Below are 24,386 nucleotides of genomic sequence, written 5' to 3'. Positions count from 1 at the left end.
GGAATTTCTTGTTCTTCTCAGTGTTTCTACTGCTTCTTGTGGCGAACATGGCTTTTGGCAGCAACAGAAGGATGATGATGGTTGAAGGTAACATTACCAGCAAGGAAAAAGAGAGCCTGCCAGTGGAAAATTCAGACGCTGAGGACGAGCCTGTTGTAAATAATCACCATAGCATTCCAAGGCAGTCATGGGATAATGGCCAGCGACCTTCTGAATCTGATCAAACGCCTGCCAACGACCATACTTAAGTCTCTCTGCTTACAATTGTTTCAAAATGGAACGACTACTCTATTTCCTGAATTAATTCTATGTTAAGAAAGGTTGTGTAACGCACGGTCAAGCTTGGAAAGGGTCCAGGTCTTTCCCTTTGTTTCTTCCCCCCCTTTTCAGTGGAGGTGGTAAACATGCAAGTAATGCATGCATGAAGCTCGTCCAGTTTCGGCAAGTTTGAATACAATGAATGTAAAAAAATATGATGAAGCGACAATTAAAGTGTCATGTAAGAAACTAGTTGCAGCTAAATAATGGGTTCTAATGTCAAATACAACTGCCCGGAGAAGAAAATAGAAGCGTTTGATTGGTTTGTTTATCTACTAGTAATTATTTACTTGTGTTTATTGCCATGTGTGTCTTTAAAAACTGCTTCCAGAATTCTGGATTTCTGTTGACTTCTTCTATCAGCAGCCAGCAATGTCTTGTTCATAATGATTTGGTTACAAGTTTTCCTTTTATATTTTGGTCAATCAACTGCACTAAAGAACAGGAGAGTAGAGTCGGTTGGAGGTAACAGTAGGCGTTCATTTGGTTTCTCTGGAGAAAGTCATTTTCCATGTTTCCCACTCTCTGTCTTTAAAAATAATGAGTTTTTATTTTTAAATACGGTCTTAGATCTCTCCATTTTATTTTCTTCAATTATTCTCACGTTTTTAGTGTGCTTATTTTGAACACATTTGGACATCAACTACTTCGATTTTGGAAGTTTTTCTGGAGTTGCACCGCAGTATGAATAAGGATTACGGTTGTTAAGATGATTATATAAATTAAATCAATTATTTAATAAAATTATAGTATAATATTATTACATAATTGGATTAAAATACTTAATTAGATTTAGCTTATGGATATAATTAATATTTTATATATAACTCATTCATTTTTATAATATGTAGAATTTTTTATAACATAAGATTTATCTTGTAAATATAAATAAATGATTAAGAAAGAAAATAAAATAGTGTAGAAATATAAATAAAGGAATGATGTGTCATGGATTTTACATTACTAAGAAATGAGATGAGTTTTGAAAATATAAACATGAATTTTCTACCAATAATTATATATATTTTTTGAATTAAAAATATGAATTTGTGATTTATAAGTTTATTTCAGTTTTATTTTGAAAATTTAAGATTGTATGAGGTTAGTTTAAGTTTCGATTTGTGACATTTGGTATTAGAGTAAAACTATATCTTCACTAATGTGTGGTCCCTATAAAAGATACAATAGTTGAAATAGATTAAAATTAATGTAAAAGTCTCTTTCTTTTACATGTAAAGAATCAGTGTGATGAAAACATTGTACAATTGAATGAGATAGAATATCGCGGATCATATATTAATAAAAAATAAAATAAATATTAAATATATAAATATAAATTTTTCATCATTTATCATGCATATCTTTTGAGTTAAGAATATAAATTTATAATTTATAAACATATTCAAATTTTATTTTTAAAATTTAAAAATATTCATATTATATTTAAATTTTAACATGTGAGGTAACGTGACAGTTTCATATTACCCAAATCCGACTCCATGCTTGTCATCGTGGTGTTCAATAAAAGCCCAATTGCTGACACATGTCTAAGTTGGGCTGGGCTAATAAGGGTTTAGCTATGCTTAGCAAACCTAATAATCAAGAGATCATGGGTTAGCCGCCCTAGATTTGTAAAAGAGTTCACATTAATTAGAGTTAGAAAATTTTAACTTCCTTTTTTTTTTGTTCTGTTTTAACATTTTAACGTAAGACATTGCTAAGGAGTATTTAGACCATTTTAAGGCGGTATTTATAGTAGCACAAAATTTTCACAAAATAAAATAGCTGATATTTTTTCATATGATGAATTCCAATGTATTAAATGATAATATTTAATATATATATATATATATATATAATACCTTTAAAGGGCACTGTCGTCATTTGTGGACAAAAACCTTTAACACATTGGCGTATACATAATCTCGAACCATAACCAAGTTTGAAAAAGTCACTCCTAGCTCTTCTCCCTATACAAAAATGAAGATTTCAACAAGTTTTTGAATCTTCAAATTTTCATCCATGGAACTTTGATTTGCTAGGAAAAGGTGTTTCATTTTTACCCGGAAGAAAGTTGTTCACCTTCCGCAATCTAAGCCAACTGAGGGAAGAACAAAATCTTGTTGCCACCAAAGGCCAATGAATAAACAAAGAAAAATTTTTACCGCCCTCCCCCAGGTGCATGCCAAGTTTACCATCAGGCTTTACCTGTATATGGGCGGACGTTAGGGTTACAAAAGCCATAATTTTGTCCTTTAAAGATTGAAGAATGATTTTTAATCTCTTATAGAAACCTTTAACTGACTTGATGGGAGTGCGAGGTTCTCCTAAAAGGGTATGGACGAAGCAATTATGATGCCTGTCCGTTTGGTATTTAGTTTATTGATGATATGATTTTTAAGAGTAGCGTATCCAAATGGACGTGATGGTGGTTGCTCACTTTACCACACTTCCACCATGACCAATCCATTTCACCAAAGCCGAGGACTTCCACTAAAAAGGTTATCTTTAACAGGATCCATATATGGTTTTAAATCCATCCATCCTCGACCAATCAAAGATAATATATTGCCTCTCAATGACTTTAAACATTAAAAAATGAGGTAATAAAATTCAAGATTAAATGATTGGGCAATACCAAAGGGAAAGAAAGAGAGAAAAAAAACTGGGGTTTCTGCTCTATAATAGATTCGGTGGTTGAAAAAAGAAAACATAAGAATTTGTGGAGGCCAAGGGTGATAGTATACTAGCTATGGCCTATTAAGTCCTTTGCACTATCCCAATTACGAACTAGAAAGCAATCGACGTTTGTAAATTCAGTATAAGTGCATTAGAGTATTCAATTCAATATAGTAGATATAAGTATCTCATTATTCATAGAATTGGGTTTGAATTTTTTTTTTTAAATTTCATGATTGGTGTATATATGTGTTCTTTTATTCAAAAAATCAGGTTTGGATTAATTCTATTCTCTTAAAATTAACAAAGTTTGAATATTTTTATATTTTAGATTTGATTAAGAAGGGAGATTCTATTTCTATTCTTTTGAATGTAAATATATATCAATTGCTAAATCAAATATTAAAGATAAAAATAAACATTTTTCCTAGAAATTAAAAGGGTGTAATAAAATCGTTGTGATAACTTGTAGATACACTAAAGTACAAAAAAAATATATTACAATTGAAACCAATGAGATTTGCAATTAGTATAATAAAATTGTACTTGTGTGTCGCAGCATGCATGAACATTTATAAATACTTGTTATGATTTTCAATATAGGCCAATAATGTTACCGTGTTTTGGATAAGATTCACTGACGATATCTTGACTTAGATTGTCCGTTTAAAGCAAAAGCTGGTGTATAATGTATTTTTGACATGTAAAATTTGACTAAAGACAGCATACTCTAAGACTAAGATGGGTATAATTAATAATAGTCTCATAATTTTCAAAGATATGGGACCTGCCAAATTGTCAAAGAGTCAAAAAGTAATCTTCCATTGGGCCCTCATGCAGGGTCGTTCTGTGGGTACAAGTCATAAGGTGGGACCAATTCCTCATACAATTTCCGGGCCTATCTCTTTCAATTTTATGTCCAAATCCAGCTTTTTATCCTAAAATTGTCAATTATTTTGCTCCCAAATTTTCTGGGATATATAATGAGAAAAATTAGTAGGCAGAAATTATATTTTCTTAATTTTTATTGCTAATTTTTGGGTCCTAAAACTTCCTTGCTATAGTAATATCCTCTCTCCAAAATAAAACAAAAAAGAAACCCAATATCTAAAATGGATGCAAAAGGCTTTAAGCCTCACAAATCCCAACCTGTGTTTTTATTTTATTTTTTCATTAAATCCGAAAAGCTTTATCCAACAGGTGCATTAATTCAGCAGCTTCTTTCTTTCTTTCTTTCTTTTTCTCATGTTAAAGAAGAAGATAGGGAATTTTGTATAATATCTTAGCTTTCTTCCATTTGTCGTTTTAAGAATACACGACAGCCACTTTACATGTTGTGGAGGAAAGGAATAATATGAATACGGTTTCTTTCTCCTGTCAGCAACATATTTCAAAGGGGCAGGATTTCGCATCTCTGATTTGAAAGTATTCGGTGCTTTCCCTACATAACATGCTCCACCTTTATTTTCCCCAATGAATGAGAGTTTGGTTTCTTTTTTGGTAAAAATATGTATTAAGTTGTTAATTAACGTCAAACTTTTGGGTCAACTAGTTTGACAATTCATTATCAAGGCAAACGTGATAAGCTACACATTTTCAGACGTAATTAATAGCTAGTATTTGGCTGGAAAGTGAGTAATGCTGCCTTGGATACTTAGAAAAAATTTTCTAAATTATTTAAGTAAATTCGAATAAATTTTTATTCATTTATTATGTTTAATAAAATTTTTGTAATTTTATTTTAAATTAAATAAATTTTTATAATTAACGAATAATTATTTTTAATTAAAACGTCGTATCGATATATTATGTTGACATGTTATAGTGAATGTTGACATAACATAATAAAATGATAATAAATTTTTTTTTATTTTTTATATTATATTATATAAATATAAAATAGTAAGTAATATTTTAATTAATTATTATTAATCATAAGAATCTATTTAATTTAAAAATTAAATTACAAATTGGGTAATAAAAAATATTTAAATTTTTTAAAATATTTTTTCTTTTAAAGTATGAACTAATTTAGAGGAATGTTAGGTCTATTTCCTACATTGGCCAGAGCTTTTGACTTTTGTGATAAATGATTTGTCAAACGTGATTACCGATAAGTAAAAACATTTTGGGAAAACTTCAGTTTAGATTAAATAGGGTTTTCTAGTCAGTAATTAATTCACTTACATTTATCTGGAAGAAAACGTAAACAAAGTTCACTTCTTCATATGAATTTTGTCCTCTTTGAAACACCATAATAGAATTCACTGCAAATAATTTTGTTTCTATATAGTAATGAACTTCACTTGGAGTTGAAGGTAGCATTCAACTGACCCAGAGCAAAAATCTAACTTGGACATGTTGATATAAAGGCCACCATTGGGCAGGAACGCCGCACCTCTCGAGCTCCCAAATCGTAGAGTCTTTCCTTCTCTATTAGTAGAGGAAAAGCAATGTAAAGGGTGATAAAGGGTAAAGAGAGGAGGAGTGAGGGACCCAAAACAAGAAAGGGAAACATAAAAATGGAAGCAGCAGTTTTTATTTATGCGAGTGAACTGTTTTTTCTTTAGTTTGTCGTCCCCCCATGTCCATGAAAAGAAGAGGAGAGAGTGGGTATTGCATTTCTAGCCGGATTCATCGGGGAGAATCTGCACGCCATTCATCCATTCTTAAGCTATAATACTGCCACTGCCCATTGCTATACTTTTTACAACTTAGAGGGTGCCCCGGAATTATATTACTATATACTGTTATTAATTTATTGGTCATTGTGCCTTTGAAGTTGAATATTTGTTCCGAGTTGCGCCAACCTAAGCATTTGGAAACGAATTGCCTTTCTTCCTTTCCATGTGTCATCTTGTTCCCGACTCAAATCTCTGTCTTTCCACCCGCTATCATTTATTTTATGTTTCTAGATCAATCAATTTCATGATTCGAGGTGTCATCTTCACTCATTTAGTCATTCATGGCACGTTCATATTGCACTTCTATGACATGCAGGTACCTCATAATAATGTATGTATGTATCAGCATCAAAAGCCTAACAAAATGATGAAGACAAGTCACTAAGATAACACAAGATGTAAAAGACTATGTTACGTTTCTCTAGTTTATTTGGATGATTTAAGGTTTTAATTAGTAAAATGGTATGTGTTCTTCTGTCAGTTCTTGAGCTTAATTGAAGTGGTTAAATTGGGGTAATTTGGAATCTGAAGTGCTCTTTTGTACACAAAGATAAGGTAAATGTTCTGTGTAAAAGAGACAAGAAGTTCTTTCATATTCTGACAGGACATGATTTTATCCATAGAATTCAAGGAAACTAGGAAAGTTTTGGACTTGAAACCAGGAATGGAAGTTTGGCAAGTGGGAACAGGAATACAGGATAGAGGAATATTCATGCTATAGTGCTGAAGCTTGACTTAACCAATCTATATACTACTGTTCCCTGTCTGCATTCTTCACTGTTTAACGGTTCTTTCTTTCGTGTATTGCCCCATCAGCAATCACTGAGCACTGTTTTGAACAACAAACCCGTCCTGCACATAGAATGACAAAAAACTCCCTACATTGTCCACACTTATCAAGAAAGCTAGACACCAGTTCCTCGAGAGTGAGCGGATTCCCAGAGTAAGAGAGGGAAGATGTTTCTCTCTCACACTCTCTCTCTCTCCCCTGTTTGTTTCTTTTCTTCCCTTTTTAACTCCATTACATGAATCCAAAAGTCTACTACAATGATTATACATCATAGCGCACATGAGCACAGTGTTAAGAGGTGTTAGAGTGAGTTAGAAAGTTGAGTGAGAGAAGATACAGTGCAGTTATCTTTTCCACTCAAGTTTTTCTCCAAAATGCAGCTCTCCAACTTCTAATTCCATGCTCATTCTTAGATTTTAGCAAAGCTAACCTTTCAAATAACTTAAAGTCTCAGGAGCTAACCAACTTATCACAATATTGTTCTTCGGAAACAATGTTGCCCAGCAACTACATTGCCCTATTATTTCTCCTGTGCTCATTTGCTCCACCTGGTAAAGCAACATTCAACCTCACCTTTCTCACCCCACATCCCAACGCTGATGAAGTAGTTCAAGATGTTCAAAGGTACAATGTAGCACTCACGCTGCCTTTTTTTTTCCAACATAAGCTTATAGCTCTGTCATTTTCTTGTTGCATATCTTAACCAGGCTTACATTCGGTGTAAAAATGCCTCGTTTCTTAGTCTTTGTGATGATCTATCTATTCTGCATTTTGAGTGCTTGCTTAGATTACTTAGGCTTCAAACTGTTGTTCTTGGAAGTGTAAAGATCTTTATCCCAACCCAAGGAACAAAGTTTCCCTTTGCTTCTCTGCATTGTCATTTTCTTGGATTATTCTATTTTTTCCCTGCATTTTGTTCTTTATTTTGTTGTAGTTTCAATCTTTAAGGCAATATCCAAGCCGTTTTCTAGGGTTTTACAGTACTATTACTTGCTTTACCTTATTACTCCACTACCACTAGCTCTCTTCTTTGTATCTTTATCTTTTTAGCCTATTGCACTTTAATCTTGTTGGGTGTCCACATTCTGTTATTTACTCCACTCTGTCTGGTAGGTATGTGTTCAGTAGGGTCTTTACTCTTTTATGTGACTCTTAACATAACAATAATTTTCCCAAAATAATGCAGGAGAGTAAATGCTTCCATGTCAAGAAGGCAAACCCTCCAAATTTCCCAAAAAGACCAATCCAATTGCCTAACTGGCAACCCCATAGATGACTGCTGGAAATGTGACCCTGACTGGTCCAACAACCGTCAGCGGCTAGCAGATTGTGCAATAGGGTTTGGCCAGTACGCCCTTGGAGGCAAAGGCGGTGAGTATTACATCGTGACAGATTCATCTGATGATGATGCTGTTACTCCAAAGCCTGGAACTCTTAGATATGCTGTGATTCAGACAGAGCCGCTATGGATTGTGTTCCCAAGTAACATGCTCATTAAGCTCAAGCAAGAGCTCATATTTAATAGCTACAAGACTTTGGATGGACGTGGGGCTAATGTACACATTGTGGGTGGTGGGTGCATTACTCTGCAGTATATCAGCAATGTCATTATTCACAATATACACATTCACCACTGTGTTCAATCAGGTAAGAACACCATAAATTTACTGTATTAAATTACTAGTGGCAGTTATAGGACTTTCCTTTACCCCAAATTTATGATGAGGAATAGTCTCCTAACAGGGTAAGTTGTAGAATTGATTAATAGATCCTCTTACAGTTTCATTTAATGAGATAACACCTTGGAAAATTTGCACTCAGAAATGACAGATCCTCTCACTTCCAAGTCTCAAAGTTCATTTTCTGTTAATGTTATTATTTTTAAGAATACAACAGTATCCACTGCTTGTGTGTGAAACGAAAATTTTAGCGAATGAGAATTCGAACAAAATGCTTAAAGATGGAATAACTTGCGAAGGCAGATTTTATGATTGATTATCTCACTTTTGGAAGCAAATATCCTACAAAGGTTCACCAGGGATTAGGATTCCTTTCATTTCTTTTTGAAAGTAAGGGTCCCAACTACACAAAATAAGATTAATTCAAGTTTTAACCTTTCTTTCGTTTTCAATAATTCCATTTTCCCACCCTCTGCATAGACACTTACTTTGCAAATAATGGCTCTTAAATTGCATTAACACTTGCTAAATTTGTGCCTATACAGGTGAGGCTAATGTGCGGTCAAGCCCAACCCACTATGGCTGGCGAACAGAGTCAGACGGTGATGGGATCTCCATCTTTGGCTCCAAGGACATTTGGATAGATCATTGCTCCCTGTCCCACTGCAAGGATGGCCTGATTGATGCAGTGATGGGATCAACAGGGATGACAATATCAAACAATTTTTTCTCCCATCACAATGAGGTGATGCTGTTGGGTCACAGCGATGACTATGAGCCTGACTCTGGCATGCAAGTGACCATTGCCTTTAATCACTTCGGTGAAAAATTGATTCAAAGAATGCCTAGATGCAGACGAGGATATATACATGTGGTGAACAATGATTTCACGCAATGGGAAATGTATGCCATTGGAGGTAGTGGTAACCCTACCATTAACAGCCAAGGGAATCGTTACACTGCTCCTTTTGATCCTAATGCCAAGGAGGTAAAATGTTACAACTTCCTAGTGCTATTTGCTTTTGGTTCTTTGAGGAGTTTGGTGTTAAGTTTGAAATAAGGCTCAAATCACCGCAAATCATGCACCTTTTTCAAGGTGGGGTCGTCTGAAAGTGAAAGTAATTGATATGGTTTTGAAGGGTTTTAAAGCTGGAAACCATTACAAGTTTGCACGCAGTCCGAACTTGTTTTTATTTTTCCATAAAATGAGGTCTTTATGGTCAGTCCTAGTAGCACCCCATTGGTCCATTAAACAATCCAAGTGAAGGATTCCATGGCCTCATGTCATGCACTTTTCAATATTCTTATTCTACTTTTTAACATAGGTCGTAACTAGTAAAATGTCATACTTCAACATTTCATGTCAAATAGTTTTATCTTACTGTTGTTTTGAACAGAAACGAGTCCTAGCACTATTTTGAGAACTGGGTTATGAGTAGTTTTCTTGTTCAAGTGAATGAAAATGTATGAACCGGCTACTAGCATTTTTGCGGCAGAGTATAACGTGTTACTTGGTGATGCTTGCAGGTTACAAAACGGGTTGACACAGCAGAAGGAAATTGGAGGGACTGGAATTGGAGATCAGAGGGTGATATAATGGTTAATGGAGCCTTCTTTGTGGCATCAGGTGAAGGAGTTGAGGTCAAGTATGAGAAAGCTTACAGCGTTGAGCCCAAATCTGCTGTTCTCATTGAGCAGCTCACTATGCACTCTGGTGTTCTTGGTGTTGGTGGCAGGTATTCATAATTTTAGTTCTCTTTCTTTGCCTTTTATTTCTCTCCCTTTCCCCATGACAGTTCTCACTCTTTGCTTTGCCTTTAAAACTCTTTTTCTTTAGGTAAATTTCACTAAGCTCCCTCTACAGTTCCTTTTTATCAACTAATCCATCATGTCATCCAGTGGGTTAGCCCATTGTAAAATTATGATGGGGTTACCCAATGCTAGCAAGATTGGCTTTTCTTAAAAGCCTGAATTAGTTTTGGACAGGCCCAATGATTTTATGTCGGGTCAAATTTTCTCATTCCTGGCCCCAAGGCATCATCTTAGCTCCTTGGGGTCCCAACATGGTTGGTCCAAACTCCAAAGTAATTTCAGCCTCCTTAGCACTAGAAAAGAAATGAACATGCTTCAGTGGTCACTAGGCAAAAATCTGCAATACTTAATGAGAAAGTCTAAATTTTAATGATGATGAGCAGGGACAACAACTTGGGAAAGTGGAGCAGTGGAGCCAACGGTGGTGGAGCCGGTTTCAACTCAGGTGAAGACGATGGCGACGATGACTACTCTGATGAAATGTCAGGAAGCAACATGCCACTGTCACCACTCTTTTCTAACCCTGCTCTTTTCTCTCTTTTGAATGCAATGTCTAGCTTTTTATTGTTGTACATTATACCCCTATCATCCATGTTATAACAACAGGAGAAGTTAATGACTTTGTTTCCTTTTTGGTTCTACCAGCTTACAAAAAGAGGCTGGTCTTTGATTATCTGAAATTAACTTACATCATCTGCTGGCTGCTCTTTTCTCTACTGCCCCACTCCACTTGTAACACATCATTCACAATTAATTTTTTAAATTGAAAGATCTTTGCCTTTAGTGAGGATAAAAAGTGGAGAAGGGGATGAATTGAATGTGCAGAACATGCATGGAAACTCTATATAATATTGAGGCATGATAAGGTATTTTATTTAGAGAATCCAAACATGCTAAGAGAGAATTTGTCTCCACCACAATGGAATAATCACTTTTATATAATCATCGACCAACTCGTTTCTAGCCCTTTTTTTTCCCTTGTGGTGACCTTTTATAGTTTCTATCTAGTTAATTACTTGACATGTAATTGGGTTAACAGATTTTGGAAGATTTATTATGTCTTTTACTATGAAAAGAGTGAATTGGATATTCTTATCTCCTTTGATTAGGAACCTAGGATAAGCTTTCTAGCATATCCTTATCAACTAAGAGTAGTCTCATCCCTTGAGCAGACAGGTATATAAGATTCTCAACAGATAGAAATGAGACCAACTGTAAATTGACCCTTTTCTTTCACAAGCATACAAATCATTAAAAAAGTTATTTAGGAATTTCATTTACTATAATATAATATTATGATCATCTTCTACCTCAAGGTACCAACTTGGAACTGATGTCTTTTACATTTCTGGCTAGAGGATGATGTATTTGCAATTTGCATCCAGTTCTAGTCCACTCGTTTGCCACCAACAAGCTCTGTATGTCGTGCTGTTTTAACTTTGTATCCAATCACTGATCAGTCTAAGCTTCTGGCCAACAAAAATCTGAAAGACATTCGTGTTTGGACAGATAGACCAAAGATGATGTAGTTCCATTATACCAAATTCAGGGTCCTAGATTTTTTTGAGGGGAAAAGATTTTAGGGATGCCATCTAGTTTCCCCTTGAAAGCATGTGTGACGTCTACTAGGGCCAGTTCAGTTCATGTAGCTAGGCTCGTCTTTTGCTCCCACCTCACAGGCTAGCTCGCTAGTTGCTTAAGTAGATAAGATTATCTTTGTTTATTTATTGGTACACTCGACCAACTTTGTGGCCCATGAAGATGTATTAGCATATAATTGCTGGCTTTATTAGCTAAGGAGCTCTTAAATGATACAGCCCCCGGTAACCCAAAGCAGCCCGGAAGAAAAATTAAAAAAAGAAAATGGGGCTCTTTTCCTGATCCCATGGTTTGAACTTTGAATGTTTCCCCATAAACTGGTTTAAAAAGTCCAGGTATAATTTGGACAAAGAGTGTGTCATTTTCACCTTTGTTCTTCTTTGATGGTTAAGTCATATAAGGGGGAAACTATAGTGACTTCTCCTTAGAAATAATATACACTACACAATGGTTCTTTCACTTTTCCCCTCATTTTCTGATGTTTTTTCATTTTCGTTAAGAGCCATTTAGTCAGTGATTTCACATTTGGTAATGCTACTTAATCAATGCCAAATACAATTCATAATGATGTAATTGTGTCAGTTGTCCTCTGTCTTATATAATTGGACAGGGTAGGAAGAAACAAAGCTGCAAAATGCATGCCATGGCTTCAGGCCAAGAAACAGAGAAAGCAGGAGCATATTGCACTTTTCATTTACTGGACAATTTCCAAGCTGTGATCAGCTGTAATCGTCTTCATTTAGTCCCTATCTTTTTGGATGTGTTTTCTTATTCCTTAACTTTGAAACCCTTTTACCAGAACAGAAAATAGAAAGGCATTTCTTTAAAAAGTGAAAGGATTTTTGAATCTGTACATAGATCAAAGGTTACTGAATTCAGTCCTGGAGAACAGTGTATATATAAACAAGTACATTTAGGGATAATGCAGTAATGAATGATATGCAAAATGTTTCTGTTTCACATTCTCCAAGCCTCTTCATATTCACATTAACAGTGTTTATGTTATTCCATGTTCCAGAGGGAGCCTGAACAGCCCCATAAATCATTCTCCTCGGAAATCCATGCTGGATAACAGTAGCGTGAATCCGAACTATTACAGTCCTCCTGAGATTTTATTTCACTTTGATCACTTGGAAACTCTGGTATCAAATCTGATAACCGCGTTTGATATGGTGAGCTTGTAAGAGTGAAATCTGACAGCCCAACAACATCATAACAACTGTTTTCTGTATCCAAAATATCCTTACAAGGCTTGTAGCTTTCACCATTGTAATTTTGGGCACTGCTCCCATCTTCTTGAAACAAGAAAAGTTGTTTGCCATTGTCTCTTCCAAATTGAAAATTTTCTGTTGAAAACTAATGAAGTTGTTAGCAGAAGTAGGCAGAGCAAATACCAGTGGTATTAACAAATTAAAGGGAAATTGAACGGTACCTTGCTCTTGAATTAGAGCTTTCTTTCTTAAATGAGTTCTCCAGTAGTTCTTGATCTCATTATCAGTTCTCCCTGGCAATCTTCGTGCAATCATTGACCATCTGCAGAAAAGTATGCTAGACTTTAGAGAAGGAAAACTGAAAAAGAAAATCCAAGATGATGGAACACTCTCACTTGTTGCCCCATCGCTCATGAAGTTGTAGGATGATCTTTTCCTCTTCAGCACTGATATGGCCATGCTTTATATTGGGACGCAAATAGTTCAGCCACCTCAACCTGCAACTCTTGCCACTTCTCTTCAGACCTGAAAGTAAACAACTTCTTTATAAGAAAAGACAGCTTTTCATACAAGAAAAATGAATCATCACAAGTGTTCTTCCTTGTGGATTATACCAGAAACTCTGGCTACATAATCCCATCTCCGGCTTCCCAGAAGTTTCACAAAGGTTATCAATCTCTCATCTTCATCCTCATGCCAAGGCCCTTTACGCAAACTTTCTCCTTGCATGGCTGCAGCTGTTTCATAAGCCATTTTTTTTTCTGTTGCAGACGACTAGGGGGGAGATGTTTCAAGTCTTCTTATATGAGCAACTGAGGTGGCAAAAAGTGCGGTAGAAAAAGAAAAAGAAGGGTGATCAGAAAATCTTACTTGGCACCATAGCTGGAGAACACTAGTTTTGTGGGAAGTCCACAATTGGCTTACATGATTTCATTCTAATAAGGTTCCAACTGGGTCAATCACAGATTTTTCTAATTTAGTTTCTTTAAATGGATGAAGTTCTATCTCCTGTTGCATCATCATATCTGGCAGCATATGCAGATGTTCTACTCTGCTTCAACAACTACAAGTTCTAGCTTTGGTGTTAGCAGATGGCTATAGTCCTTTGCCTAAAGACAAAAGTTCAGAAGTGCAATATTTTATTTCAGTAAACGTAATCCGATCTGTAAAGACATAGATGAAGCATATGGATAGTGATTTAGAAGGCAGTAAAGAAATAGAATATCAAAATCTGAATCTTGAACTAACATCTTCCTTCAGCTTGGTAAGAGTGTTATCCTACTCATTATTTGTCAAGGCATTGAGAAACATCGGTCAAAAACTAAACATTTTTCTCCCTTCCATTCTTCACTGAATATAACCTGGTTTTATTTGTCTAGGCATTGAGAAACTTCAGCCTAGTTTGTCCGCTTTTGTCCCTTAACCAGCATCTTCCTTAGTGTGGAAGCCCTCCAAGTCCTGGAAAATGCCATTCTTCTAAAAGGCTATGGCCCCATCTTAGCCGCCTATAGTGATGATAAAGCATTTATTGGAGATGACTGATGTGTCAGCCCTATGAATAAAGCAAAGAATTTTGGGAAGGATACTGCTTGAAGAACAAATACTTAAAAAGATACACCACGTTGTGGATTGATTAACGATGTGCTGTGGTCGTCTTGGCCGCCATAGAGCTTGGCACCTACGGCTCTCAGCCTCTTACCGAACCCCTTTAGGACGGTGGCCAACCTGCAGGCCTGCTGATTGAATCCTAGCCCCTGCGGTGAAGCTTACTTTAGGGTCTATAATTCCCCTTTAAAAGAGGAGAAAAAACCACTATAGACTAGAAAGAATATTAACGCAGCTTCACATGAAAAACATTGCTCCTTGGTTTCACTTCTAAACTAGTTTGACTACTAACACAACTGCAGGCACATCATAGATTACACATCAATGGAACTTTTCAGTGGAACATTTGTAAAAGGTCAAGGCACATCATAGATTACACAACAATGGAACTTTTCAGTGGAACTTTTGTAAAATGTCAAACTAAGTAAAAGCTCCAATCACACCATATTTATCAAATTGATGAAGGAAAACTCATAAGACATTACTGTCACCAGTAGCTGATTCTGAGATGAAAATTCCATAAAAGCATCATACGACCCAAAAAATAGAAGGAACAAAGCCTCTTTATAAAATCCAACATACCTCTCCTGACCTATACTATTTCACCTCTTAAGGGGGAAAATGATAAAAAAGAAATTGTACAGTAAAAGCTTCTTATTTACAGTCACTCTGCTTGTCTACATGCTGCAACTCTTCATTGCAAGAATGCTTCAGAATAGCCTGCAAGCCCGTGTGCTGCTACCTCCTCTTTCAGTAACATAAAAGCATTAACCATTAGCGATCAATGAATGACTTATTCATGAGGTTGACAGCATCATCCATGAACTGCATTAACAATAGCTCACAAATTAATCATGAGGTCTTATCAGATTCACTTATTTCGCGTCTACAAGCAATTTTCTTTTAACCAAGGGAAAAAAAAAAAGGCCGGGGAGGGGGTGGGGGGGAGACTAACAGTAACAATAGCCAAAGCTCATATAAAGTATTTCCTCAAACCATACTTCAGAAGTATGGAAACCAGACCATATTTATAAAGTCTCTCTTTTCACTTATTTTTACTTAAAAAAAAAAAAAAACCTTTAGAATCAACCAAGAGTATAAGAAAAAGAAAGACACACAGAGGCTAACTCTCAGTTTGAAAATCTGATCTTCCACTCTACTTCAATACAAGCATGTAATGTTCTCAATATGTTAAGATCTGAAGAACTAGACAAAACCATCTAAATTATGCATACAACAAAACCCTCTGTCCATTTCTGCCAATAAATTATGAGCTCCAGGCCCACCCTCCCCATACCATGGGCTTTGGACTCCCCACCTCTTACTAAAATCCTCCAGACGACCATAGGCCTCTGGACTGATCATCTAAATTGAAGCGTTCACTACATTTCAAGCAGAACTTAAGCTCATATTCTTCCAATCATATTTCACATGAAATTCCTGTAGTTCTTACATGAAAATTATTACTTGAATTTCCAGCAAAAATTCAATATAATAGGTTGGACTGCTTTAAAATGGCACAGCATGACAAACAAGAGTGATCTCATTTCCACCCGAACAACCTTAACCCTAAAGACAAGCAATATAAGAACATCTTGGCCAGAAAAAGTATTTTGGCATAAAAACGTTTTCCAAACACAACTTCTCTATCTCAACATTTCAAAGCCTTTCAGATGTTTTTCAAAAGTATATGACAACTCCACTCGGAAAAGGTCATTAAAACTAAAAGTTTCTTATCTAAAAGTGTGAGCAAAGCAATAAGTGCATCTGTCTGAGAGAAGGCATCTAGAACTATGGTGTTTTACCTTCCCAAGCAACTTTAGTTCTTTACCAACTGGCTCCAAAACTTTCAGGTTAACTTCTATTGGCCACACCTGACAACATGGAAAAAGGAATAGATTATGTGTGTACCAGGCAAAGTTTACACCAAAGGACGTAAGAAAAGGAAGATATCTCTATATCAGACACAATGGTTTTGCCAGATAAAGGGTACTAACATTTTTCCAAGTTTCACATTGAAGATGAAACATAAAGTACATCTTTTGAGTTTAAGGTGCCTTTTCCAAAAAATCATTATACACCAGAATATTACTTCAATTGACTTAATGATTAGACCAAACATATAAATTTTTACAGCCCTTCAAAAGTATGAAACTTAAAGTTTAAAATAAAAATTTTAATCCAATGGATGCATACAGAATAGTTATATCTAGAAAAAGAGAGAGGTGCCTAATCTAGTCAATGTATTGCCAGAGTTAATTAGAATGGTGATAAAGGATCATGAAGCAAAGGTTGCAAACACAACATACAAACATTACACAAGTGTTTTTTGTTAAAACTAATGCAGCAACCCCTCTAGTCTCATCAGACAAAATCTTCAAAAACCCTAGACAAAGCCTTTTCTAGAAGATAACTAACTATAAAGTAAGTAAGCTAAACTAGCGCAACAGTTTCATACCCAAAACTCCAGGGCACAAGGATGCTCTCTGATTGTTTTTAAGCTAGTCGTTAGAAACTTAAAAATGTTCAGATAATTACACATTAGTTGATTTATCAACGACTACCATTTTGGTATTAAAATTATCACTTTAATGAGAGCATTAAACTGAGAATTTAGAACAGAAAGAAAGGGGAAAGTCTTTTTTTCTTTTCCGAAAGGAATGGAAATACCTTCACACCAAGTAATCTAACAGGTGTAATCTGGCCGGGAACAATGCATTCGGGTCCCGCCGCTTCCACAATGGCCTCTGTCGCTAACCCACTTCCTATAGGATCCGGGAGCTGCAAAAGAAAATTCCCAATATTTTTAATTTAAAAAAATAAAGAACCAAGAGAGACAGGAAATAGGAAAGAGATAAAGATAAGAAGGAAGGGATAAAAGGGTGGGCGACCTTCATGACGGCAAGAGCATAATTGGAATGAGGGGTTTGAGCAAGACGCAAAACAGGGGAGTGGTGGATTTTAGGGATGGATTTTCCAGCAGAGGCCCTCCATGGAGCGTCCTTTTGCAAGGAAGCTCCTCCTTTTCTCGACATGCCTTCCAATTTACGCTGCTCACAACGAAGAAGATAATAAGTTTTTGCGTTTGGGTTTGAAGGGAAGACAAAGAAGGTGTGGATAGCCTTTGGTTTGAGGTTTTATTTCCAACACCAAGAAGCGAAGGCCCCCCGAAGCTGTTTTATTTTGTGGATATTATTTTTATTTATTATGATTATGATATATTGGTTTATTTTGATTTTCGTAGCCTTTTTTTTTGTCTGTTTTTCTTTTTTTCAGTAATAAAAATAAGTAACCTTTTTTCTTTTTGAAATACTTTATATATATTGTTTTCAAAGCGAGTAGAAAAGCATCAAAAGGAGTTCATAAAGTGTTTTTTATTTTTTAATTACAGATACAATGATTTAAATAGTTTTTGTTATATTTCTTTTTCAGAAAATTGAAATTAACATTAGAACAATTCAAAGGGAAAGCAAATGAATTAAAAAAAGGAAAAGAGGAAAAGGGCGCAGGTCGGGCAGGCCGCAAAGACAATCCACCCACAAGATGACATCCACAACAGAGTAAGGAACAAGTTTATAGTACAAATTCAAAGACGCCGTGAATATTTTCAGTTTCCATAATTGGCTTCGATTGCATGGCCTGTCGGCTTGACAGCTTTCTCCCTTATTTTCACCAGCAAAAGAAACTGATCAAATCTTAATATCCGATAACATAACAAGAAGTCAAGAGCAATAATATCTCAACTTCTATCCACCCTGTCCCCCATATCCTAGCATTGCACTGTCAAACAAACATTTCTAACAGTTATACACTAGCAATGGAAATGCTTGTCTGTTTGTGTTTTTAGTAACAATACCCAAAGCAAGGCATGCTAATAACCAGCTGCCTCAATTAGAATAAATATAATCCTAAATTTCATCTCAAAAGAATGAAAATTTTCAACTAGTACTATCAATACAAACTAAAAAAATCTGACACCTTTTTGTGTTGGGAGAACAAATAGCGTGACAAAAATACAAGTGGTTCCTCACCGATCATTCTTAATCTGCAGCATCTTACTAACAAATTCCATACATTTTAAATTACATTTATCGCTGCTCTTTCTCGGGTATCTTCAATGATCAGATTGAGATCAAAAATAAAGATTTGAAAAGAAAGAAGAAAAATTAGAAAAAGAAAAAAGAATACCACCAAAATGGAGAAGGGCAGAGCCGCAAAGCCATCATCCCCAACCCAACCATTTCTAGTGCTGGACAAACTCTGACTAATCAGTTAGGCTGTAACCATATCGTCTCCCCCTCTCTGCGCTGCCACATCTGCCAATTTTTTCCATGTCATTTCCCGTTGCTCTTCCACCTCTCTGGCTCTGGCCTCTTTCTCTGCAAACTGTCTCTGACACTCATCAAATAACTCAGCATCCATTTCCATGAACATCTTCCGCACATTCACAGTCAACCCATGAACTGCCTGATTCCAGTGACTTTGAATATTCCTCTCCATTGCCTCAAAGATGATTGGTAATACCACCTGCCGATTCTGGGCAATTAAGCTCACAATGTGCTCATTATTCCACAAGAAGAGGGCTCTTTCTGCAACCTGCAATACATAATGGTCTTAGAAACAACTATGAAATTTTCCATGTTATTGCTAACATCCAAAAAACATCTTTAAAGGGAGCCAACAATATTTTGTAGCAAGCCACTCCCTCCAACAATTCTAAATTGTGATAAGCAAGTAGAAACCATACTTGTAAAAGTTAAATACACAACAACTCCAAAAAATTCCATTTTCCATCACATGTAAAGCCCAGCTCAAACCATATTGTATTTAAGGAAAAATACCATCTTAAAAACCAAATGAAAGATGAAATGAAACAAAAAGATAAAGGAGAATGTTGGTATAATAATCAGAGTGAATGTTTATAATTAAGGGAGTCACGAAGAGGCTACAATGACTAGAACGTAAAGGCAAGAAGAGTTGTAAAACAATATACGGAACCAAGCAGTAAGCAGTATATCTCAAAAACAGGAAATGTACTTGCAACAAACATTTGTTCAGAAGAAATGGTTATTCCATTTTTGGTGAAATTTTGTCATGCTGATCAGCTGATGAAAGAAAAAGAAGGGATTACAAGCAACAAGAGACAACAGGAACGCAAACACTATGAAGAACTTTCTAGCCAACTCCAAGTTGATGTCATAATTTCAAAAATGATGGAAAAGTAAAGATATAGAAGATGGAAATTAAACAACTGATCTTGCAGATGTATGTCATTCATATGCCTACCAGTGCTACACTAATAGCACAGAGCTTCACTACTACTTCATTAAGGAGCTTTGTAGCCATCCAGGAAACAAATTGCCAAATTCAATTAATAGACTTGAAATTTAGGCTAATTTAATAGCTTGAGCTTAAGAGAGGCCGATGATTATTGGGCCAAAATGAAGGCCCTGATTCTCAAAATTGAAATAAAAGAATATCAAGGGCCAATATATATCAAAATCAATTAATATAGGAAATATTTTTTAATAAGATTTAGATATTTGCTTCATCATATATCTGTCCAAAAACTCTAAAACTAACTGATCAAGAGTGTGATTCAGAAGTCACAATGCATGGCAATAAAACATTATCTACAGACAAAAAGAAAAACAACCTAAAATCAATGATGCATGACATTAGTTAAAACAAAAGCAAATTATTGTTTTTCTTTTTGACCAAATCTCAGCCAACACAAAACCATGACACATAATCTCACTTGGATAATCATTTGACAAAGTACACCATGGGTGAAAACTGAGACTACTAGCTTCCTGAATAGGACACTAAGCAACTCCACAGTCCTTTTAATAGATGCAGAAAGAATGAAGCAAACACAATGGCAAGTAAAATGGTCAATACTAGGCAATACTCGGCACAAATTTTGAAAAACAGACCAGAAATGAGAAAACACAATGTATGCAACAGATTGCAGCTCTTACATCAAAGTGCCAATGGTTGTGTGTCATGAATCATTATCCCGCTCAACATTCAGAATCACAAGAAAAAACACAGAAGTACCAAAAGGTTACAAGAGAAACATCATAAGGTGACAACGATTGGCATCAAAATGGATTATTATCATGATGGTTGTTAATCCAATAATATAATCTCATATCCTAGCAACAATTCTACATTCCATAATTCTAAATTGCAATGGTTCCTAAAGGTGATTGCCTACTCAAACTATTAGAACTTTGAACTCATAATCACGTATCAAAAGCCCAAAGCCCTTAAAAGTTACCTGAAAATGAGAGCTATTGAGGCAACGTGCAATCTGTCTGAAAAGAGGAACCATACATCTTTGGAACTCTGCAGACTGCGTCGCTTCAAGTACTTCCTCAAGTTCTCCAAGGAAGAGAACTTCCTTCTGACAATTAGTCAAAGGCCAATACTTCAACAACCCTCTAATAACCGTGTCAGCCAGCTTATAATCCTTCTCAACAAACTGAGTAATACAATAAGACAACTGCTGGTGATACACAGCAATCGGTTTCGGCTTATGCAAAGGAATCAACGCTCTGACGAGGAACAACTTATGTTCCTCCTTCATAGGCAAGGCAAAACCGTTAATAATACTCCCTAGAATCTCCAAAAGCTCCCCAATCCCGCTATGCCTCTCCGTTTCATATATAAACCTATAGAAAATATTATTAATCGCCTTCCTAATAAACGGACGATGAACCATGAATTTACCATAAATCCTATGAAGAATTGTTTTCAAATACTCTCTTTCCCTGGGATCCTCGGAATCAAACAAATCAAGCAACTTCAAAACAAAGGAATGATCAATATATCTCTTGGCAACCTTAGTGTCCGTATCGGAAGACACAACATATCTCAAAAGAAGCTCGTAAACAAGTTGTAAATGCGGCCACGAGGGTTCCAAATAGGGTTCCTCTTCTTCAGGATCAGTAGCTTCTTGCCCCGTGTTCTCGTGAGACGCCGGAGGGAGGCATCGGAAAATGTTGACTGCTACCATTTTAATCATCTCTTCCTGACACATCTCCGTGATTTTGCCCGAGCCGGATTGAATAAAATCAACGAGTTCCAGCAACGTTTGCCGCTTGATTTCTTTTTCTCGGACCGATTTTAAAGTGTCGGTAAAATCGAATTGGAAGCAACAAATCTGTAATTTTCGCATGAATAAATTTTGTCTCTCCGAAACGGGGACGTCTCGGAATAACGGCAACGGTTCCACGGTGCCCATCGGGGGTGGGACCACAGGGGCGGCGGAATTTGGACCTGGTGTGTACGGCCCGGCCCGAGAAGCGTGGTTGACGACCACATTGGGGGTTGGAGCCGACCCGGGATTGCGGGAACCTGGAGGACCGAACCCGTATAAAGATGGATCCGTTGAATCCGATTTGGAAGGCTTCCGATGCCCTCCTTTCATAATTTTCTTCAACATTTTGGACAAACGAGAATGAAAACCTAATAAGGATTAGGCTGACTAATCGAGCTAGGGATTAGGGATTCGACGGCGGTGATTTTGAGGTTTCAATGGATCAGCATGCATGGAAGAATTGCCCCAAGGAAAGAAGAAAAATATGGATCTGAAAGAGGAAGCAGTTTTAGCTTAGAGATGGAGAATGAGGATTTCCATCGGTTTTTCCTTTTTTTTTTTCGAAATGATTGGATTTTCTCACCGTTGATTGATCGGAAATTTGGAGAGAGTCATCTGAGAAGGCAGATCGCCGGAATGTAGTCAGCTGATCTAACGGTGGTGGTGTTCCGGCGATCAATCGGACGGACCAATTTAAGGAAAGACAAACCAAGCGACAGAGGGAGAGAGAGAGGAGTGACGAAAGTGGAGGGTAATTAAGGGAAGGAAAGCTTCAAAAAAATGAAAAGAAATGATTGCAATTAACGCCTTTATAAACAGTTTTCTTAAATCAGTAATTTAAAAAAACAATTTTCTAAAATAAATTTATTAATTTTGCAGATTAATCTGTCTTCTTCTTTTTTTAATTTTAAACAAACAGGATTCTTTGATATAATACTATTGTTTTTTGACGCTGTTTGTTATACACGTGGCTTATGAGTGAGGATTGGGCAACACCTGGGCCCACATCGAAAATCTACGTGGAAAAATGGATTGGATTCGTTCCCTTTCGCAGCCATGTTTGAGAATTCGGATTGCCCTTCCGAATTCTTCTTCTGTTTCGGGTAATCCGAATTTTAAGCATCTGAGAGAATTTTGGATCCTATTAGATAATTTGATATTTTTTTTTTCTCTTCATTAATGCATAAATTAAGAAATTTATAAAAAATGATTTTTTTACTCTGTTTGTAAGATTCCTAATTTGTCCAAATTGCCGAATGCAATGTCAAAATTGTGAATCTTTTTTATTAGATTTTCTTAATTTTGTACTTATGTTGTTATCAATTAATGAGCTTCAACTTTGGGCTGCCGCATGCTTTTTAATTACTTTCTAATTGTAATTCTAATTATCCAATCTAACCGTGTCCAATTACATCAAAAGAAACTTTAATTATTGTTAATCATATGATATTCTAATTTCATCCCAACTTTCTGCACAAATAAAATGAAGTAAATCCGTTGGGATTAAACCAAAAAAAAAAAAAGAAAAAAAAGTGAAGATGACTTCGTGCTAATTACATGTTCATTAGCTCTCCAATCCAATCATGTCAACCAAACTTGGCTTCCTGAGAATCATTGAACATTCTCATCAAGACAGACCAACAGACAAGAGGACAGAGCCCAGCACACGATCGGGTCAACTAAGCATGTGTTGTTCAAGTCCAGAGACCTGACCACGCTTGTAGACTTCGTTGGTCTCTCACAGCTCAGTCAAACCTCCAATTTGGGTCAGTCTAGTACGACCGGTATCACCTAAATATTTATTATCAAATTATAACCGTTGTTAGTTAACTCTACTTGTACACTAGGAGCCGGCTTGATGAGTTTGATCATCCGGGGTCTCTATTGATATAATTTGGAATGTAATGTCACGATGCGGTGAGTACAAAAATTACACATCTACGATCTAATTAACTTAATAATCAAAATTATTTATTTGTCAGAATCTATTAAAAAGGGAAGTTTATATCGTCTTTAAGGAGCAAAAAATTTTGAGAGAGTTGCAAGAATAGCAAGACGTGAGGCGTGCTTGGTAGAAAGATAAATAAATTGGAGCTGAAAAGCCAGTTTGGTTTGCACCAAATGAAAATAGAGCAGGTATGATAATAATAGATGGGATATTTGAAATGTCTATTTTGGTGCAAAGAGATAAGATGAAGTCCAAAAACAAATCCTATTCCATATTTGAAAATGACATCAAACCCCCCACCAATTGCTTGCTACGAATCACCATCTTATTGGTTACAGAAAAAGATCCAATTGCATTGACTTGGTGTATTTATCCCGTGACATGTGTTGAAAATGGACTAAAATTATCACTACTTTTCAGTGCAAAATCAAAGCTTTTAAAAGTATATTATTTTTTATTAAATTAATTTTTATAATTAATTATTAATTAATAAAATATTGGCACGTTAGCATTGAGTTATGAGAAGTTGTATTTTGATTAAAATCAGTTAATTAATTAATTTTTTATTTATTTAATTTAAAATAAAAATATAAAAAAATTGATTAAATTTAATAAGATTATTAGATTTCATTACCAAGTGATTTAATAGACTATAGTAATAATAAATGGTAGAATCTTTCTCGGTTTATAGCGTTGTGTGTGGTGGGGTAGGGTTAAGTGGAAGAGGTCCTGGTCAATAATAATAATGAAGGAAATAAAGAAGCAGCCTCAACATATATATATATATATATATATATATTTTTTAAATGCTTACCTCTTGAGCCTGGTAGAAGAAATAGTGAAGAAGACGCACTACATTACCATTAGCCATTAGTTTGAGATTTTGAAGGGGTTCATAGGAGTGGTCAAAATCAATCATTTTTAGTAAAGAAAATTTATTGAGCAGACATTGGGAA

General features: G+C 35.7%; 4 protein-coding genes across 10 annotated transcripts; 1 reads left to right on the top strand and 3 right to left on the bottom strand.

Moving 5' to 3' along the window:
- Window positions 1–6,524: 6,524 nt before the first annotated feature.
- On the top strand, window positions 6,525–10,684 carry LOC110420288 (Pectin lyase-like superfamily protein). Its single transcript, XM_021433548.2, has 5 exons — window positions 6,525–7,095; window positions 7,658–8,118; window positions 8,696–9,138; window positions 9,678–9,886; window positions 10,346–10,684. Exons 1-5 carry the CDS (start codon window positions 6,965–6,967, stop codon window positions 10,560–10,562), a joined length of 1,461 nt encoding a protein of 486 aa, XP_021289223.1. The 5' UTR covers window positions 6,525–6,964; the 3' UTR covers window positions 10,563–10,684.
- A 1,714-nt stretch (window positions 10,685–12,398) lies between these two features.
- Window positions 12,399–14,662, bottom strand: MYB27 (myb domain protein 27). Of its 6 annotated transcripts, none has more exons than XM_089784190.1 (5): window positions 13,643–14,662; window positions 13,387–13,546; window positions 13,168–13,297; window positions 12,994–13,094; window positions 12,399–12,907 (listed from the first exon to the last, which is right to left on the bottom strand). In XM_089784190.1, the coding sequence occupies exons 2-5, from the start codon at window positions 13,523–13,525 to the stop codon at window positions 12,564–12,566; spliced, it is 714 nt and encodes a 237-aa protein (XP_089640316.1). In that variant the 5' UTR covers window positions 13,526–13,546; window positions 13,643–14,662; the 3' UTR covers window positions 12,399–12,563. The 6 variants fall into 6 exon arrangements, with proteins under 6 accessions (XP_089640316.1, XP_089640312.1, XP_089640313.1 ...); XM_089784186.1 differs by having other exon boundaries at window positions 13,387–13,584; window positions 13,697–14,662; XM_089784187.1 differs by having other exon boundaries at window positions 13,387–13,881; window positions 14,021–14,662.
- A 140-nt stretch (window positions 14,663–14,802) lies between these two features.
- Window positions 14,803–17,556, bottom strand: LOC110420094 (uncharacterized). Of its 2 annotated transcripts, XM_021433264.2 has the most exons (4): window positions 17,269–17,541; window positions 17,048–17,158; window positions 16,183–16,251; window positions 14,803–15,202 (listed from the first exon to the last, which is right to left on the bottom strand). In XM_021433264.2, exons 1-4 carry the CDS (start codon window positions 17,410–17,412, stop codon window positions 15,152–15,154), a joined length of 375 nt encoding a protein of 124 aa, XP_021288939.1. In that variant the 5' UTR covers window positions 17,413–17,541; the 3' UTR covers window positions 14,803–15,151. The 2 variants fall into 2 exon arrangements, with proteins under 2 accessions (XP_021288939.1, XP_021288940.1); XM_021433265.2 differs by lacking the exon at window positions 16,183–16,251 and having other exon boundaries at window positions 17,269–17,556.
- A 645-nt stretch (window positions 17,557–18,201) lies between these two features.
- On the bottom strand, window positions 18,202–22,268 carry LOC110420091 (Protein phosphatase 2A regulatory B subunit family protein). Its single transcript, XM_021433262.2, has 2 exons — window positions 20,661–22,268; window positions 18,202–18,973 (listed from the first exon to the last, which is right to left on the bottom strand). Exons 1-2 carry the CDS (start codon window positions 21,825–21,827, stop codon window positions 18,650–18,652), a joined length of 1,491 nt encoding a protein of 496 aa, XP_021288937.1. The 5' UTR covers window positions 21,828–22,268; the 3' UTR covers window positions 18,202–18,649.
- Window positions 22,269–24,386: the final 2,118 nt, after the last annotated feature.

Source organism: Theobroma umbraticum, unplaced genomic scaffold (assembly GCF_002168275.2).
Source record: "Theobroma umbraticum cultivar Fairchild unplaced genomic scaffold, ASM216827v3 scaffold_86.0, whole genome shotgun sequence".
Classification (NCBI taxonomy): domain Eukaryota; kingdom Viridiplantae; phylum Streptophyta; class Magnoliopsida; order Malvales; family Malvaceae; genus Theobroma; species Theobroma umbraticum.
Note: the sequence above shows the minus strand (reverse complement) of the source record. Positions and strands in the feature narration are given on the sequence as shown.

Excerpts from the sequence above, each read along its gene's own strand:
- LOC110420091 (XM_021433262.2), bottom strand. The coding sequence starts at position 21,827 with ATGTTGAAGAAAATTATGAAAGGAGGGCATCGGAAGCCTTCCAAATCG. Across the intron at positions 18,974-20,660 it reads TCAATAGCTCTCATTTTCAG|GTTGCAGAAAGAGCCCTCTT; the intron begins GTAACTTTTAAG and ends TATGTATTGCAG.
- LOC110420288 (XM_021433548.2), top strand. The coding sequence starts at position 6,965 with ATGTTGCCCAGCAACTACATTGCCCTATTATTTCTCCTGTGCTCATTT. Across the intron at positions 8,119-8,695 it reads TCACCACTGTGTTCAATCAG|GTGAGGCTAATGTGCGGTCA; the intron begins GTAAGAACACCA and ends GTGCCTATACAG. Across the intron at positions 9,887-10,345 it reads GTTCTTGGTGTTGGTGGCAG|GGACAACAACTTGGGAAAGT; the intron begins GTATTCATAATT and ends GATGATGAGCAG.
- MYB27 (XM_089784190.1), bottom strand. The coding sequence starts at position 13,525 with ATGGCTTATGAAACAGCTGCAGCCATGCAAGGAGAAAGTTTGCGTAAA. Across the intron at positions 13,298-13,386 it reads TTATGTAGCCAGAGTTTCTG|GTCTGAAGAGAAGTGGCAAG; the intron begins GTATAATCCACA and ends GTTTACTTTCAG. Across the intron at positions 12,908-12,993 it reads AGCTCTAATTCAAGAGCAAG|AAAATTTTCAATTTGGAAGA; the intron begins GTACCGTTCAAT and ends AGTTTTCAACAG.
- LOC110420094 (XM_021433264.2), bottom strand. The coding sequence starts at position 17,412 with ATGTCGAGAAAAGGAGGAGCTTCCTTGCAAAAGGACGCTCCATGGAGG. Across the intron at positions 16,252-17,047 it reads TTAGATTACTTGGTGTGAAG|GTGTGGCCAATAGAAGTTAA; the intron begins GTATTTCCATTC and ends CCATGTTGTCAG. Across the intron at positions 15,203-16,182 it reads AACTAAAGTTGCTTGGGAAG|TTCATGGATGATGCTGTCAA; the intron begins GTAAAACACCAT and ends TTGTTAATGCAG.